The sequence below is a fragment of the Mus caroli genome, unplaced genomic scaffold (genome assembly GCF_978045245.1).
Source record: "Mus caroli unplaced genomic scaffold, Mus_caroli_1 scaffold_19, whole genome shotgun sequence".
Taxonomy (NCBI): domain Eukaryota; kingdom Metazoa; phylum Chordata; class Mammalia; order Rodentia; family Muridae; genus Mus; species Mus caroli.
Genome location: NW_028227274.1, coordinates 31,993,464 through 32,010,500, shown reverse-complemented (window position 1 = coordinate 32,010,500; position 17,037 = coordinate 31,993,464). Strand labels below are relative to the sequence as shown.

General features: G+C 43.9%; 1 protein-coding gene across 3 annotated transcripts; it reads left to right on the top strand.

The window, feature by feature from the left end:
- Nucleotides 1–99: 99 nt before the first annotated feature.
- Nme5 (NME/NM23 family member 5) lies at nucleotides 100–16,313 on the top strand. Of its 3 annotated transcripts, none has more exons than XM_021150942.3 (6): nucleotides 100–147; nucleotides 458–667; nucleotides 6,264–6,469; nucleotides 7,913–8,013; nucleotides 10,510–10,628; nucleotides 16,146–16,313. In XM_021150942.3, the coding sequence occupies exons 2-6, from the start codon at nucleotides 539–541 to the stop codon at nucleotides 16,224–16,226; spliced, it is 636 nt and encodes a 211-aa protein (XP_021006601.1). In that variant the 5' UTR covers nucleotides 100–147; nucleotides 458–538; the 3' UTR covers nucleotides 16,227–16,313. The 3 variants fall into 3 exon arrangements, with proteins under 3 accessions (XP_021006601.1, XP_021006602.1, XP_021006600.1); XM_021150943.3 differs by having other exon boundaries at nucleotides 126–147; nucleotides 440–667; XM_021150941.3 differs by lacking the exon at nucleotides 100–147 and having other exon boundaries at nucleotides 154–667.
- The last annotated feature ends 724 nt before the right edge of the window (nucleotides 16,314–17,037 follow it).

Sequence of the window (17,037 nt, the reverse complement as noted above, 5' to 3'; positions counted from 1 at the left end):
AGAATAAAATGTGCACGGCTAATTGTTGCCCTAGATTAAAACTAACTAGAGCCATTTAAAACGCGGCTGGAATTGGCCCTCTGAGCCACCGTTAGGAAACCAGCTTTGGGTCGCTTAGCAACGGGCTTTGACAACACCTGAACGGAGGTAAGTAAAGCTTGGGAGGGTCCTGCCTGGAGATTTCCCGAGGGCTCGGGGACTCATCCTTCCTGTCATGCTTAAGCCTGGACCAAGTGGCCCCTACGGTGTGGGGCCCCTTCGCTAGGACAGCCGGCAAGGGGCCTTCCTTTACCCCTGGAGAGCGACGCTGACCATCTGTCCTCCAGCCTCAGTCAAGCGGCTAGGGCTCCCCTTGCGTGCTGTACAAGTCGGATTCTTGCAAAACTGCTCTCGTAGAAAAACTTAGCAGTTTCCGTTTTTATAAATTAATCAAATCTAGCACCAGATTTTGCCACAGGCTGATTTTGGGACCGGGACTCCTGTCGTTGCTGTGGATAGCTGGTTAGGAGATTTGAAAATTGTACCGGAAAACGCCAGAATGGAGGTATCAATGCCCCTGCCTCAGATATATGTAGAAAAAACCCTAGCCCTTATCAAGCCAGATGTTGTTGACAAAGAAGAGGAGATACAGGATATTATTCTGGGATCTGGATTCACCATTATTCAGGTAACGTCTGCCGTCTCTTTTATTCGTTTTCTGTTATTCCTATATAAATGTAGCCACCCGTTTAGATCCTTAGTAACATTAAGTTTACATTTCTAAATATAAAGGTTATATATAACCTGGGCATGTGCTCCACACATGCCTGTGATCTCGGTATCAGGCGCTCGAGGCGGGTCAGCTATGTATTGACTTCCAAGTTTAGCCTGGCAGACCTGTCTCAAAAACAAACAAGATACAAGTAACAGACAAGTTTTTTCACACTTCAAAGGATGGAGAGTAAGACACCAAAGAAGCCAACCGCTTTTTCCTTCTCTTCCCTTCCCTTCCCTTCCCCAAGTCAGCTCTAGGGAGGGGCAATGGCCTAGCTACATTCTTTCTCCTGGGTGTTTCTAACACTCTGCATCATTAAATGAGAACCTACATGCAATATTATGTGCAATATTCCTGTGCATATTTTGGTTCCTGGAGTCAGTAGGTTTATTTTTGTTTTGTTTTGTTTTTTCTTTTGGTTTTTGTTTTCAAGAAAAGATTTCTCTGTATAGCCCTGGCTGACTTGGAACTCACTAAGTAGCCTGGAACTCAGAGATCCCCCTGCCTCTTCCTCCCTGTGCTGGCATTAAAGGTGAGCACAGCCACAGCCAGCGAACATTTAGAGTTAAAAGCAATATTTGTTCTGTAGTTGGTAAACAAAGTCAAAGAAGTCAGGCCTCCCAGAAGACAGTGAGAGATTAGCTTGGACTTCATAGTGAGTCCTAGGCCGTCCTGGGATACAGGGATGCAGGCCTTGGAAGTAATGACATATTATCCCAGCACTAGACATGGTAGGACTGGAGGATCTGAGTTCCCAGCGATCTTGGGCTTCACAGAATTTTTTTTTTAAGTGTATGTATGTGAGATGGTTGTGAGCCACCATATGGTTGTTGGGATTTGAACTCAGGACCTTCAGAAGAACAGTCAGTGCTCTTACCCGCTGAGCCATCTTGCCAGCCCCTTCACAGAATTCTTAACTGTCCTCTAGTAGACAAGGTCTCCAACTAAAAGACAAGTTTATAAATAGATGAAATAGAGCTTAGTGTTTGTAATATTTTGTTTGAATTTTATTTGAACTATAATTTTAAGAGAATAAAATATTTTTATTCTCTTAAATGTATGAATATAGCTGAGTTTGGTGCTTTTTATCCCAGCACTGAGAAGCAGAGATGTATGTTTCTGTTGAGTTCACGGCCAGCATGGTCTCTATAGCAAGTTTCTAGCCAGCCAGGGTTACATAGTGAGACTTTTATTCTTTTAAGATTTATTTATTTATTTTATGTATATGAGGACATATACATAAAATGTAGCTGTACAGATGGATGTGAGACATCATGTGGTTGTTGGGAATTGAATTTAGGACCTCTGTTCACTCAGTCTCTGTTTGTTCCAGCCCAAAGATTTATTTATTATTATAAATAGGTACACTGTAGCTGTCTTCAGACAAACCAGAAGAGGGCATCAGATCTCATTACGGGTGGTTGTGAGCCACCATGTGGTTGCTGGGATTTGAACTCAGGACCTTCGGAAGAGCAGTCTTACCTGCTGAGCCATCTCAACAGCCTGAGAGTGTCTTAAATTTTTTTTTTTTTTTTTTTTTTTTTTTTGGTTTTTCGATACAGGGTTTCTCTGTGTAGCCCTGGCTGTCCTGGAACTCACTCTGTAGATCAGGCTGGCCTCGAACTCAGAAATCCACCTGCCTCTCCCTCTCAAGTGCTGGGATTAAAGTGGTGTGTGCCACCACTGCCTGGCTCCAGCTAAATTTTTTATATAGTATCATATTATCTATTTTTCTAAGTGTTTTAAAATAAAAAACAAAAACAAACTGGGGGCTGGAGAGATGGTTGAATGGTAAGAGCTCTTCCAGAGATCCTGAGTTCAATTCTCAGCAACCACATGGTGGCTCACAACCATCTGTAATGGGATCTGATGCCCTCTTCTGGTGTGTCTGAAAACAGCTATAGTGTACTGACATGTATAAAATAAATAAATCTTTAAACATAAATAAATGAATGAAAAAAATAAAGAAAACAGAGTTGGAGAGGGGTCTGTGGCCCAGGGTTTGCTGAGCAAGTACGGGGTCATGAGTTTGAATCCCCAGCAAGCATGTAAAAGTCAGGTGTGACGGCAGCACCTGTGTGTAATCTCAGTGCTGGGGCAGCAGGGCAGTAGAGTCCTGGAGACACAGTGGCGAGCAACTGTGGCTGGCACCCAGTGCGGACTATGGCTCCACAATATGGCACCTGCATTCCCACATATGTGCATATACAGACGAACACAGACATGTGCATGTGTCACTCACAGAGATGACATGGTGGGGAGATTTCGACAGAGTTGGGATGGTACAGGAAATACACAGGGGAACACAAAGTCTTTAATAAATGTTGTTATGAAACTGAGTACTTGTTCTGGGAGAACTATAAATGGATCTAAGTATTTAAAAATTAAACTTGTAGGTGGGGTCAGGGTATAGCTTAGTGCAGGTTTAGCAAGCAAGGGGCTGTGAGTTCAATCACTACCATCCCACTCAATCAAAAAGAGTAAATCTAGCGGGTGTGGTGGCGCACGTCTTTAATCCCAGCACTTGGGAGGCAGAGGCAGGTGGATTTCTGAGTTCGAGGCCAGCCTGGTCTACAGAGAGAGTTCCAGGACAGCCAGGGCTACACAGAGAAACCCTGTCTCGAAGAACCAAAAAAAACAAAAACAAAAAAACCCAAAAAGATCTGTATCTTTGTATGTGTGTGGTTATATGTGGGGGTGTGGTTGCTTGTGGTGTGCGTGGGGTAAATGGATATGTGTGTGCTTGTATGGTGTGGTTATGTTTGGGGAGGTGTGGGGGTGTTTATGTGTGTACGTGGTGGTGGTATATAGGTGTGTGTGTGTGTGTGTGTGTGTGTGTGTGTGTGTATAGTGTATGTGTACAAGTTACCTCAGACCCCAAACATTACCTTTTTTGCTGTTTAGAACAGGCTCTCTCATTTGCTAGTGGCTAACTGGGTAATAAGCCTCTACGATGCCTCGTCTCCAAATACCCTCCCTATAGTATACAGGGGTTACAAAGCCACTCTACAACATTGGCCATTAGGGAAATTCTAGGGATTCAAACCCAGGTCCTTACATTTGGCCTTTACAGGTCAAACACTCCTCTATTCACTGAGCCATCTCTCTAATCTTAAGTCCATAGTAATAAAAAAAACCAAACAAACACCACCGACAATAGACTTTATAATTAAGTGGCTTGTGTTTATTATAAATTAAAACTCAAGAGCCTGGCATGGCGGCACATACCTTTAATCCAAGCACTCAGGAGGCGAAGGGAGGTGGATCTCTGTGAGTTCCAGGCCACCCCAGGAACTCAAAACAACAACAAAATAGCAAACAATTAGTAGACACTTACGTCAGAGTGAACGTTAGACTGGTTGGCTGCTGTCTATGCTGCTACTGCGACCACAGTGATGTCTTTGTTTTGTGCTTTAATTTTTTCACAAAATATATATTACATCAGTTGTACCATTTAAACAATTTTTAAAAAGATTTATTTATTTATTTATTTATTTATGTGAGTACACTGTAGCTGTACAGATGGCTGTGAGTCTCCATGTGGTTGTTGGGAATTGAATTTTTAGGACCTCTGCTTGCTCCATTTGGCCCCGCTCGCTCAGGTCAACTCCAATAGCTCAGTCCCTCCTTACTCTGGCCCACAGATTTATTTATTATTATACATAAGTAGTTGACTTCACTCACCAGAAGAGGGTGTCAGATCTCATTATGGGTGGTGTGAGCCACCACGTGCTTGCTGGGATTTGAACTCAGGACCTTCTTTAGAGCAGTCAGTGTTGTTACCTGCTGAGCCATCTCACCAGCCCCATTTAAACGATTTTTAAAGCACAATGTGCGGCATTAAATATTTTTTTATTTTATGTGCTTTATTGGTGTTTTGCCTGCATGTATGTCTGTGTGAAGGTGTCAGAGCCCTTGGAACTGGAGTTACAGACAGTTGTGAGCTGCCATGTGGGTGCTGGGAACTGATCCCGTGTCATCTGGAACAGCAGCCGGTGGGTGCTCTTAACCACTGAACCACCTCTCGGCCCGAGAACTACTTTTAGAAAGGCAGGAGGTGTGTTGTGTCTCCACCTCCTCCAACCCCTAGTAATTAATCACTGTCCTAGTTTTTCCAGAAATTTGACTCTCCTAGCTATTTCATATCATTGAAATTGAGGATTTTTTAAGGTTTGTCTGTTTGGCTTTATTGTGGTGGATTCTCAGAAAGCTCTGAAAAGTTCTCCCTCTGTCCAGCAGGTGGCAGCCGTTTCTCCGTTGAAAACTATGAGTTCTATTGCATGTATTTGGTATCGAGGTTTCTCAAATTAATTTCAAAGGATTTTTCACCTGATTTCATTTTAAAGCGACCAATAGAATCATTAATTTCGCATTGACTTTAAAGATGAAGTCTAAATTTTTAAAATTATGCTTCAGGAGCTAAGAACCTGAAGAAAGGGCACATGACTGTTGGGCATGCAAGCAGCCCTGATCAGGGAGAGTGAGGCAGTAGGATTACACTGGCAGTTAGCGTGGGTTACATAATAAAACCCTATCTCAAAACAAGCAAACAGCTTGTGTACTGGACACGGGGAGCTGGGGTGGACTCCTTATAAGCAAGGAGTCATGTGAGAGCTAGATTTCTTGGCAGCTGGCTATAGAGTTTATCAGAATATTCCTATGTGAGGGTCTGGGGAATCTCTAGAACCTATAATACCATGTCTGGAGGCAAACTAGTGTGCATTGTTTCAGAGACAGGGTCTTGCTCTGTAGCCCTAGCCAACCTGGAACTAGCTTTGTGTGTGTGTGTGTGTGTGTGTGTGTGTGTGTGTGTGTGTGTAAGAGACAGAGGGGGTGGGGGAGATGGAGAAGGAGAGGGAGGAGACCGACATGTGCATGGTGTCAGCAGATGGCATCAAACCCCCTGTAGCTGAAGTTACAGGTGTCTGGTGAGTACCCTACTTGTCATGTAGGTGCCAGGATTTGAACTCTCGTCCTCAGGATTGCTCAGCAGACACTCTTAAAAAATTCTTTTTAGCCAGGTGCTGGTAGCACAAACCTTTAATCCAAGCACTCGGGAGACAAAGGCTGTTGGATCTTTGTGAGTTTGAGGCCAGCCTGGTCTACAGAGTAGCCAGGGCTACACAGAGTAATCCTCTTCCAAAAAACAAACAAACAAAACCCCAAAAAACAACAAGGGTTTTTATATTTACTTATGTGTGTTTATATATGTATGCACATGCACAGTGGATGTATTGTGGTCTAAAAACTTGAGGGAATCCATTCTTCCCTATGTGATAATTCTAGGGATTGAACTTAGAACCTTAGCCTTGGCAGCGGTCCAGGGGTCATTTTCTTTAAGTGAGATAAATACTTCCTCTGAGCGTATTTAATTACCATTTACTTTCTGTATAATAACGCAAAGATAATTGCAGGCATGTGCCGCCATGCCTGTGAGTTACTAATGACTCAGTGAGCTTTTGGGGAGGTGCCACTTTAAATGCTCTTGTCGACTTTGTTTTGTTTACAGAGACGGAAACTACACCTGAGCCCCGAGCACTGTAGTAACTTTTATGTGGAGCAGTATGGGAAAATGTTTTTCCCAAACTTAACAGCTTATATGAGCTCTGGACCTCTTGTTGCTATGATATTAGCTAGACATAACGCCATCTCTTACTGGAAAGAACTTATGGGACCAAGTAACAGTTTAGTAGCCAAGGAGACACACCCAGACAGGTAATTTCCATTGAAAGTGATTTGAGGGATTGAAGCCTGCCTTAAAGTGTGAAAACCCCCAACAACATAAGAAAGCTGGACCCTGCCATCTTTACAGTGGCTCCACATGCAGGCTTCCTGGCACGTGGAAGTTTCTTAAGTGCACTTTTCTCTGGTATAGCGCAGTGGATTTGACAGTCTCAACATTTCATGTCTATTTTAATACCCAGTGCTACAGAAGGTGTCAGAGAACATCTCATTCATGGCTGGTTAGCCTTGCATTAAACTGCATCAAAGTAGGAGTTACTGATTAATTGGGTTTTTGTTTTGTTTTGTTTTAAGACAGGGTTTTTCTGTGTTGCCCTGTGTTGTCCTGGAACTCACTCTGTAGACCAGGCTGACCTCGAACTCACAGAGATCCCCCTGCCTCAGCCTCCAAGTGTTGGGATTAAAGGTGTACACTACAACCACCCTGCTTTTGTTTATTTGTTTTAATATTTTTTTGAGACTAGGTCTTCCTCTGTAGCCTAAGCTGGGCTGTAATTCACTGTGTAGCCCAGGCTAGCTTTGAATTTGTGACAATCTTCCTACTTTGGCCACCTCCACCAACTCACAAACCTCAAAATCCGTGTTGGGTCACAGGCATGAGCCACAGCCATGACTATGAAGTAGGATTTGTAAAATTACATTTTATTATTTATTATTTGTGCGCATGTGTGTCTTGCACATGTGGAGGTCAGAATACAACTTGTGGGGTTTTCTTCTCTCCTTTCTCCCATGTGGGCTCCAGGACTCAGGCCATCAGGCTTGGTGGCTTTTAGGCCATCAGGCTTGGTGGCTTTAGCAACTGAGCCGACTCATTGATCCTGAAGCAGGATTTTTAATAGAAAAATAAGAATTTTTAAATTTTGTTTTCTGGACATGGTAGTACAGACCTTTAACCTCAGGAATTCAAAGACAGAGGCAGGCAAATTTCTGAGAGTTCCAGGCCAGCCAAGGATACATTGAGAACCTGTCTAAATAAATAAATAATTTAAAAAAAAATTCACCTTTTCAACACGAGCACTAGTTTCTAGAAATGAAATTGTTATTGCAGTTTTAAATTCTATTTCCTTTTCACTTCTCTCAAAATATTTTCTCCCCTTAGAGAAGGCCTGTTTCCATAGAGGATGCTACTGGCATCCAGAAATGTATTTGACCCTCCTCTAAGTAGATTAAAACCCTGAGATTAAATTAGTGATGACTTTTCTTAAAAAAAAAAAAAGGCAGAAAAAGGCTGGGAGCATGGCTCAGTAGGTAAAATGATTGCTGCCAAGTAGAAGGGTCTCAATTTGAACTCTGGACCCATGACCCGGAAGGGAAAAACCCACTCCTAGAGTAGTCCTCTGACCTCCACCAAGCTCTCTGCTATGCAGGAAGGAAACAATGTCAGAATGGAAGGACAACATCTTTAATTCTCTCTAGCTTAAGGGCGATATACGGTACAGACGAGCTCAGGAACGCACTTCATGGGAGCAATGACTTCGCTGCCTCAGAGCGAGAGATCAGGTTCATGTTTCCAGATGGTGAGTCGCTCGCTGTGCCTGCTTCCTCGTCTGCACCTCCCATTTGTCCACCTCTTAAAGTTGGTGTTGTATCTTGAAAACATGTCTGGGAAGGAAGATAGCATTTTCCTCCAAACATGCTTTAGTATATTTTCAGGTTGTGAATCATTAAAACTTGAAGCTAGAGGGGCCTGGCATGCATCTCTGTTTGTAGGGAGTTTGCTGAGCTCCTGGGAAGTCCTGGGTTTGAATCCTAGCACATGCTAAAGTGGGGCATGGGGCCACAGGTCTGTAATCCTAATGTCAACCCTACAGAGTGAGGGCAGGAGGATCAGAAGTTCAAGTGTTAGCCCTATGGGAAGCTAATCTAGACATCTGCAGACCTCAGCTCACAACAAACAAAAACTCTCAGCATCTGGGAGGCAGGTGGGAGGATCTCTGTGAGTCCCAGGTCAGCCAGGGCTACATGGAGAGACCTGTGTCAGTAATACAAAAGCAAAAACAAGGGTTGGAGAGAAGGCTCAGCAGCTAAGAGCACTCGCTGCTCTTGCAAAGGATCCGAGTTCAGTTCCCAGCACTCACGTGGCAGCTCACCATGGGTCATAACTCCAATTCTAGGGAATCCAACACCCTCTCTGACCCCCTTGGGCACCAAGCATACAGCTGGTGTTCGTACATCTGTGCAGGCAAAACATCCATACACATAAGTATTTTTTTTAAGCAGAAACAAACAGCAAAACAAGTTTTGAAGCCAAAAGTGGAAAAGTGAAGTGACTACAGAAAGTATGCTGTGCTCCAGAGAGCGAGCTCCTTTGTTTCCTTCCTTCTCCCGAACTGCATATATTTAGGATTGGTCTTCCCCTGTGCTGTTGTAATTCTTCCTACTCACCCATGAAGCTTCACAAATGTGTTGGTACCTGGATCCTAAAAGAGCTAACAGATTAGCAAGTGTGACAGAATAGCAAGTGCAACAGATTAGCAAGTGTGACAGATTAGCAAGTGCAACAGATTAACAAGTATAGCATAGTAACAAGTGTAATGCATGCAGGCACAGGCTCTGTCTCTGCCCCACTACTGCGCCTTTGTTCTGCATTCAGTAAACTTGTCTTTTTCCAAACAAAACAAGCCAAGATAGTCTTGAGTCAATGTGAAAATGATAATTCCACATCCTCTCTTTCTTCTTTTTTTTTTTTTTTTTTGGTTTTATGAGACAGGGTTTCTCTGTATAGCCCTGGCTGTCCTGGAACTCACTCTGTAGACCAGGCTGGCCTGGAACTCAGAAATCCACCTGCCTCTGCCTCCCAAGTGCAGGGATTAAAGGCGTGCATCACCACTGCCCGGCTCCACATCCCTTCTTATTTCCTCCTATTTGAAATCGTGCGGCTGGAGAGCCTTTAAAAAGCAAATATACTGAGAAACAGTGTGTTGTCTTTTACGTACTGGGGAGTGGACCTAGGGCTCCGTACCAGGCAAACCGTTGCCAGTGAGCTGCCTAGGCCTCCTTTATTTACCTATTTATTTCTAAGATTATCTTATTCTTGTTTATGTCTATGTGAATGTGTGAGCAGATGGCCTTGGATCCCTGGAGTTGGAGTTACTGACAGTTGTGAACAACCTAATGTGAGTGCTGAGATCTGAATTTAGGTCCTCTGGAAGAAAAATTGACCTTAACCATTGAGCATCCTCCCCAGACCTCCTTTTTTATTTTTTATTTTATTTTGAGACAGGCCTGTATGTCTTAGCTGGCCTTGAACACTGATCTTCCTGCCTCTACCTTCTAAGCGCTGGCATTTCAGGCACGTACTGCAGCCTGGTTTTTCCAGTTCTCTGTTTTGAGGCAAGGTCTAAATATGCTATCCACAGGTAAGCCTGCTTTGATTCATCTGTGTCAGCCTCCTGAGTGGCTGCCAGTGTTGGTTTGGATTGCTTTTCTTCTTTTGTGTGTGGTGGTTATTGCTTTTTTTTTTTTTAATTATATTTATTTCTCTGTATAATCACAAATTCAGTAAGCTGTGAAAGGTAAAGTGTGGGCATGCAGTTGTTCTCGCAGTGTTCAGGTGACCAGGCAGGAAGGTCACTGTGGGTTTGATGCCAGCCTAGTGAGTCCCACACCAGCCTGAACTACAGTGAGACCCTATCAGATAGCCAGTAATAATATCAATTATAATACTTTAAGAATAAATGTAAAGATGTAAAACTCAAATGTAAAGCTTCCGAGTGTCTCATGACAGTTAAAAACTCTCGAAGGCACCCCTTTAATAAATAGCTGTGTAATGGGGTTGGAGAGATGGCTCAGCAGTTAAAAGCACTGACTGTTCTTCCAGAGGACCTGAGTTCAATTCAAAGCAACCACATGGTGGCTCACAACCATCTGTAATGAGATCTGATGCCTTCTTCTGGTGTGTCTGAAGACAGCTACAGTGTACTCATATATAATAAATAAATCTTTAAAAAATAGCTATGTAATGTTTAATCACTTATATTTGCTTTTTAGTGAGATCTTATTTGTATTTGCAGTGATTATTGAACCCATTCCAATTGGACAAGCCGCTAAGGACTACCTAAACTTGTACGTAGCACCAACCCTACTTCAAGGACTCACAGAGCTTTGTAAGCAAAAGCCACCAGACCCTTACGTAAGATACATTTTTATTCTTACTAGAGAATACGTACTGTTTGTGGTTTTCATATTTAAAACTGTAAATTTGTTTGTTTGTGACTCAGGGTCTCACTATGCAGTCCTGGCTGTTCTAGGACTCACTGTGTAGACCAGGCTGGCCTCAAGCTCACAAAGCTCTACTTGCCTCTGCTTCCTGAGGGCTGGGATTAAAGACACCACCAGGCCTAGCTAATACTCATTCTTTCCGCCTGAAGACTCACAGGTTCCGAGGCTTGTTTGGGTTATGTGTTGGCTCCATAGTAACCAAACAGGACAATTTAGTGAGACACTGTCTCAAAATAAAAGTTTAAAAAGGTGGAATGGCCGGGCGTGGTGGCGCACGCCTTTAATCCCAGCACTCGGGAGGCAGAGGCAGGTGAATTTCTGAGTTCGAGGCCAGCCTGGTCTACAAAGTGAGTGCCAGGACAGCCAGGGCTACACAGAGAAACCCTGTCTCGAAAAACCAAAAAAATAAATAAATAAATAAATAAATAAATAAATAAATAAAATAAAAAAATAAAAAGGTGGAATGGTCTTTGTGGCCAGAGCCTTTAATCTCAGTACTTGGGAGGTGGAGTCAGGCAGATCTCTGTGAATTCAAGATTTGTCTGGTCCACATAGTGAATTTCAGGCCAGTCAAGGCTATTTAGTGAGACCCACTACAACCCCCTATCCCAGCAATGGTGTGTGTTGGGGGCTGGGGAGGGGTTGGAGAGATAGGCAAAGCATTTACTATGCAAACCTCTTGACCTAAGTTCCATCCTGTGATTCCACGGAATGTAAGTAGAGAATCAGCTCCTGAAAGTTGTCCTCTGACCCCCACAGGTGCACTCTGACCCGTATGCCTTCCCAACAACACACATGCCATTAGGGAGTGTGGTTTGATAGCAGGGCATTTGCCAGGTATAGCCAAAGCACTGGGTTCACTTTGTGGTGGTTTGAATATGCTTGGCCCACGGGAAGTGGCACTTTTAGATAGTGTGGCCATATTGGAGGAAGTGTTGCTTTGTTAGAGGAAGTGTGTCACTGTGGGGCTGGGGCTTTGAGGTCTCATTGTGGTACAGCACCCGGTACTCAGGAGACAGAGGCATGCAGATCTCTGAGTTCAAAGTCATCTACAGAGCCAGGCCCAGCAAGCAGCAGAGCTCTACAGCTTCAGACACATGGCTCTGGCTTTAGAGTCAAGAAGAGAAGGGACTACTGGGACAATTGTTGCTCTTTAGCTTTTATAAGAGTTGCCTTGGTCATGTTGTCTCTTCAGAGCAACAAAACCCTAAGTTTCCAACATGGAGGAAAAGAGTTATGTCTGCTTATTTCACTAAGTGTTTTATTAGCCAGACAGTAGTGATTAGCGTGTGCCACAATCCCATCCCTTCCACAGGGCGAATAGTGGCCCATTATATGCATACAGCACATTTTGTCTCTTGACTAGTATGTGCAGTGTTGCAGTATCATTTGTGGACCACGATTGTGTGTCAATATATAGGAATGCAGTTATTTGGCTCGGTTATTGTTACTGAAATTACTGTTCCTTCAGGAACCACCCAATCTTTTCCACAAAGGGCTGTTCCATTTTACCTTCCCATTTGCATGGTATGAGGGCTCCAGTTTCTCTTTGTATGGCCATCACTCCTATGTTTCTGTTGTTTCTTGCTCATTATCAGCTCCCCAGTAGATGTGGCGATGGATGATTTGCATATTCATGATGCTGAGAGCATCCTGCCAGGAGTTTGTGAAGTCTGTATTCAGGTTCCCCCTGTGTGTGTGTGTGCGTGTGTGTGTGTGTGTGTGTGTGTGTTTGCACGCGCACATGCTTAAGAGTGCATGAGAGAGAGCTGGGCATGGTGGTGCACGCCTTTAATCCCAGCACTCGGGAGGCAGAGGCAGGCGGATTTCTGAGTTCGAGGCCAGCCTGGTCTACAGAGTGAGTTCCAGGACAGCCAGGGCTGTACAGAGAAACCCTGTCTCGAAAAACCAAAAAAAAAAAAAAGAGTGCATGAAAGAGAGACAGAGACAGAAAGAGAGACGGGGTGGGGGGTGGGGGCTGAATACTTTGTAACCAGGCTGGCTTTGAACCTAGGCCCCTCCACCTCAGTCTCCAATGTGCTGGGGTTCCAGGCAGGAGGAACCATACAGCTCTCTGGATCAGCTTTGTTCCTGTGTGGCATCATTGCCATCAGCAACAAAGACAGTTTTACTTCTTCCTTTGAAATTTAGATCTGTGCGTGACAGTTTTACAGACCGGAAGTAATAGAGTTTCAAGGTTTTCTGTTTTGATTATTTATTTAGTATACAGTTTTAAATTCACTTATTTGGTCTTATGTGGATGAGTGTTGTGCCTGCATATATATCTGTGTACTGTATGCGTCAGAAGAGGACATTGGGTTCCCTGGAACTGAAGCTGTGGATAGCTGTGAGCAGACAGGTGGGTGCTGGAAAATGAACCCCGGTCCTATGCAAAACCAACACGTGCTCTTAATAGCAGAGCCGTGACGCCTTCAGGCACTATTTATTTATTTAATTTTGAGGCAAGGTCTTGAACCTTTTTTTTTTTAACGATTTTATTTATTTATTTTATATATATGATGAGTACACTGTAGCTGCCTTCAGACACACCAGAAGAGGGCATCGGGTCCCATTACAGATGGTTGTGAGCCACCATGTGGTTGCTGGGATTTGAACTCAGAACCTCTGGAAGAGCAGTCAGTGCTTTTAACTGCTGAGCCATCTTTCCAACTGTCTTGAACCTTTTATGGAAAAAAAAAATTGATGTTTTTTTCTTTGCCTTTTTACAGTATTGCGCTGCCTGTGCCTCTGGAGGCCAGATGCTGTGAGATCCCCTGGAGCTAGAGTTACAGGTGGTCATAATGTGCCTGATGTGAGTGCTGGGAGCTGAACTCAGGTTTTCTGCAAGAGCTGGACACAGGGCAGACTGCTGAGCCATCTCCCCAGCCCCAGGCGTTGGATCTTGGTTTTCCTACTTTAGCTTCCTGTGCTTTGCTTGGCCTGCCTTTCCTTTTCTTTTTTTCTTTCTTTTTTTTTTTTTTTAATTAGGTATTTTCTTCATTTACATTTCCAATGCTATCCCAAAAGTCCCCCATACCCTCCCCACCACCTTTCCTTTTCTTTTTAGGCATGATCTTGTTACGTATTGCAGGCTGGCCTTGGACTTTGCTATCTAGCCCAGGCTGACCTCAGATTTGAGGTTATTCTCCCTCATACCCTAGTGCTGGGATTACAGGAGTGAGCCACCACACCTGGAGTCCGTTTTCTTATTCTTTATATTATAACATATAGTTACTATACAGAATAGTGAGTTTTATCATGACATCTTCATACATGTGCATAATATGGGGTGATTTGTTTTACTTATTTACTGGGGGGGGAGGTTGGTTGTTTGTGTTGAGGGAGGAGGACAAAGTGTCACTGTGAAGCACTAACTGCCCTAGAACTTGTTATAGATCAGGCTGGTCTTTAATGTTGCATTTAAGACAAGGTCTCTCTGTCTCGCCCTGGCTGGCCGATAGTAGATAATGTATTGATCACAAATGTGCGCACACCCTGTTTAGTTGCTATTGTCCCTCTGACCCTTTCCTCTTTCCAGTTAGCCTCTCTGCTCCCTCCATGTCTCTGTTTCCTTTGACTGACCGGGTGTCATTAGGGCTGTTCACAGGAACACGGGTGAGGGTTTGTTTAAATGAGCAAGGGTTTCTTACCCATGGCTGCATCTCTGAAGACAGTGTTACTCCTTCTCTATCAGCCACCAACTTCCTGTGAATCCCTAGAAAGGGTGAGGCCCGTGTGCAAACTTTCACCCTCCGTTAAATTTTCTTTCTTTCTTTTTGAATTTTGTTTGCTTGTTTTTCTGGTTTCTGGGAATTGAACTCGGGACCTCTGGAAGAATGGCCAGTACTTTTAGCTGCTGGGTCCTGTCTCTAGCCTCCAGACTTTTTTTTTTTTTTTTTTTTGGTTTTTCGAGACAGGGTTTCTCTGTATAGCCCTGGCTGTCCTGGAACTCACTTTGTAGACCAGGCTGGCCTCGAACTCAGAAATCCGCCTGCCTCTACCTCCCGAGTGCTGGGATTAAAGGCGTGCGCCACCACGCCCGGCTGCCTCCAGACTTTTTATAACAACTACATCTGTTTATTCATTCCTTATTCGTTGTGCAAAGCACAGCACCCGTATGGAGTTGGAGAGCCATGGAGTCCTCAGCGTCTCACTGAGATCTTCGGGCTCAATAGCAAGCACCTTGCTAAGCACTTCTCTGGCCGTCCACTTATTACTGATGTTGTTTGTTTGTTTGTTTGTTTGTTTGTTTTCTGAGAGAGGATTCCCTGCATCCTGAGCTGGCCTAGACAAGCTGTGTAGCCAAAGATGACTTTAAACTCAGATCTTCCTGCTTCTGCCTCCCAAATGCTGGGATTACAGATGTGTGCCAGTTTATCAGGTTCTGGGATCAAACCCAAGGCATTATTTAATATATATTTATTATATATGTATTTAATTGGCAAACATTCTGTCAACTAGCCAATCCCAGATCCTATCTTTTTTCATTCTTGTTGTTTTGTTTTGTTTTGTTTTGTTTGTTTGTTTGTTGTTGAGACAGGGTTTCTCCATGTAGCCCTGGCTGTCCTGGAACTCACTTTGTAGACCAGGGTGGCCTCGAACTCAAAAATCCACCTGCCTCTGCCTCCTGAGTGCTGGGCTGGGATTAAAGGCGTGCGCCACCACGCCTGGCTTCTTTTTTCATTCTTAAAAAAATTTTAGTTACTTTTTTTATTTTGTATGTGTGTCTATGTCTATTTGTCTGTCTCTTCAGAAGACCTTTATTTTTATTCTTTGACTTTTTTTTTTTTTTTCAAGACAGAGTTTCTGTGTGTGTAGCCCTGACTGTCCTGGAACTCACTTTATAAACCAGGCTGGCCTTAACACTATCCAGGTTGGCCACAAACCCTAAAAGGCTTGAGATTGTGTGTGTGTGTGTGTGTGTGTGTGTGTGTGTGTGTGAGTGTGTGAGTGCATGAGTGTGTGATTGCTGCAGTCTCTACATTGCTACAGTTCTAATGACTTAACCTCCGCTCCTCCCTGCTCTCTTGGCATCTCCTCCTGCTTTGATTCACTGTCTACACTGGGCTTGTTATGGGGTCCACTTATATCCAACACAACTCAAACACCAGGTCAGACAGGAAACAAGAATGTAACCAAGCTACTGATCCATCAGGTATGCAGAACAGACTTAGGAGCTGAAGTGCAACACCTCCACCCCCACCCTGAGTGCACCTTCGACTCAGCACTCAGGGAGCAGAGGCAGCTAGATCTCTAGGAGTTCAAGGCCAACCTGGTCTACATCGTAAGTTCTAGATAGCCTCAGCTGTGAGATCCCATCTCAAAAAAATTATTTTTTAAGATTTTTAATTTTTCAGTCGATAGGTTCATTATACATCAAAAGGAAATATTTAAATGTTTATTAACTTTAGTTTTTCTTTTTCCATAGATCTGGCTCGCTGATTGGCTGATGAAAAATAATCCCAACAAACCTAAACTTTGTCATTTCCCAGTGACAGAAGAGCCTTAGTTTGCTTCTCAGAGCGAGAGCCAAGTTACCTTACTGTAAGGAGCCGCTCACCATGTTCTTTACATTAAAAGCATATATGTGTCTCTATGGGGGTGTATGCTTGCCTGTGAGTGCAGGAACCTGGGGAGCGAGGCATGGTCCCGTGCAGCTGGAGTTGCAGGTAGCTCTAAATCACCTGGCAGGGGTTGGGGAGCCACACCCGGGTCTGCTGCAAGAGTATATGAATTCTTTGCTACTAAGCCATTAATTAATTAGTTTTTGTTTTTTTAAGACAGGCTTTCTCTGTGTAGCCCTGGCTGTCCTGGAACTCACTCTGTAGACCAGGCTGGCCTCAGACTCAGAGACCTGCCTGCCTCTGCCTCCTGAGTGCTGGGAATAATGGTGAGAGCCACCACTGCCACTAGTAAAGAACTTTAAACCCAATATCCAAAAGACAGAGGAAGGTGGACTTCTGTGAGCTTGAGGCCAGCCTGTTCTACATAGTGAGCTGTTCTCTTCTTCCTCTTCATGTTGTTATTAGTAGTAGTTTTGTTATGCAGTTCTGCTCATGGGACAGAGGGCTTTGCACATGGTCCCTAAAGCTCTTACCTGCCATGAGCTAGGTTCTTGTTTGTCTTTACTCTAGGCCGGGTCTAACACAGTTGTCCTGAGCAGCCTTGCACTGTGGAGCTTCCTTCCACAGCCTGGATCGCACCATGGTGAACTGAAATTATCAAATATATTCTGAGAAGTCTGTACCCCCAAATACTGACCCTGCTCCTTCTCAGTCAGCTCCTTGTAGGAACTGTTCCGATCGAACTGTGATTCAGTC

Excerpts from the sequence above, each read along its gene's own strand:
- Nme5 (XM_021150942.3), top strand. The coding sequence starts at position 539 with ATGGAGGTATCAATGCCCCTGCCTCAGATATATGTAGAAAAAACCCTA. Across the intron at positions 6,470-7,912 it reads AAGGAGACACACCCAGACAG|CTTAAGGGCGATATACGGTA; the intron begins GTAATTTCCATT and ends AATTCTCTCTAG. Across the intron at positions 8,014-10,509 it reads CAGGTTCATGTTTCCAGATG|TGATTATTGAACCCATTCCA; the intron begins GTGAGTCGCTCG and ends TTGTATTTGCAG.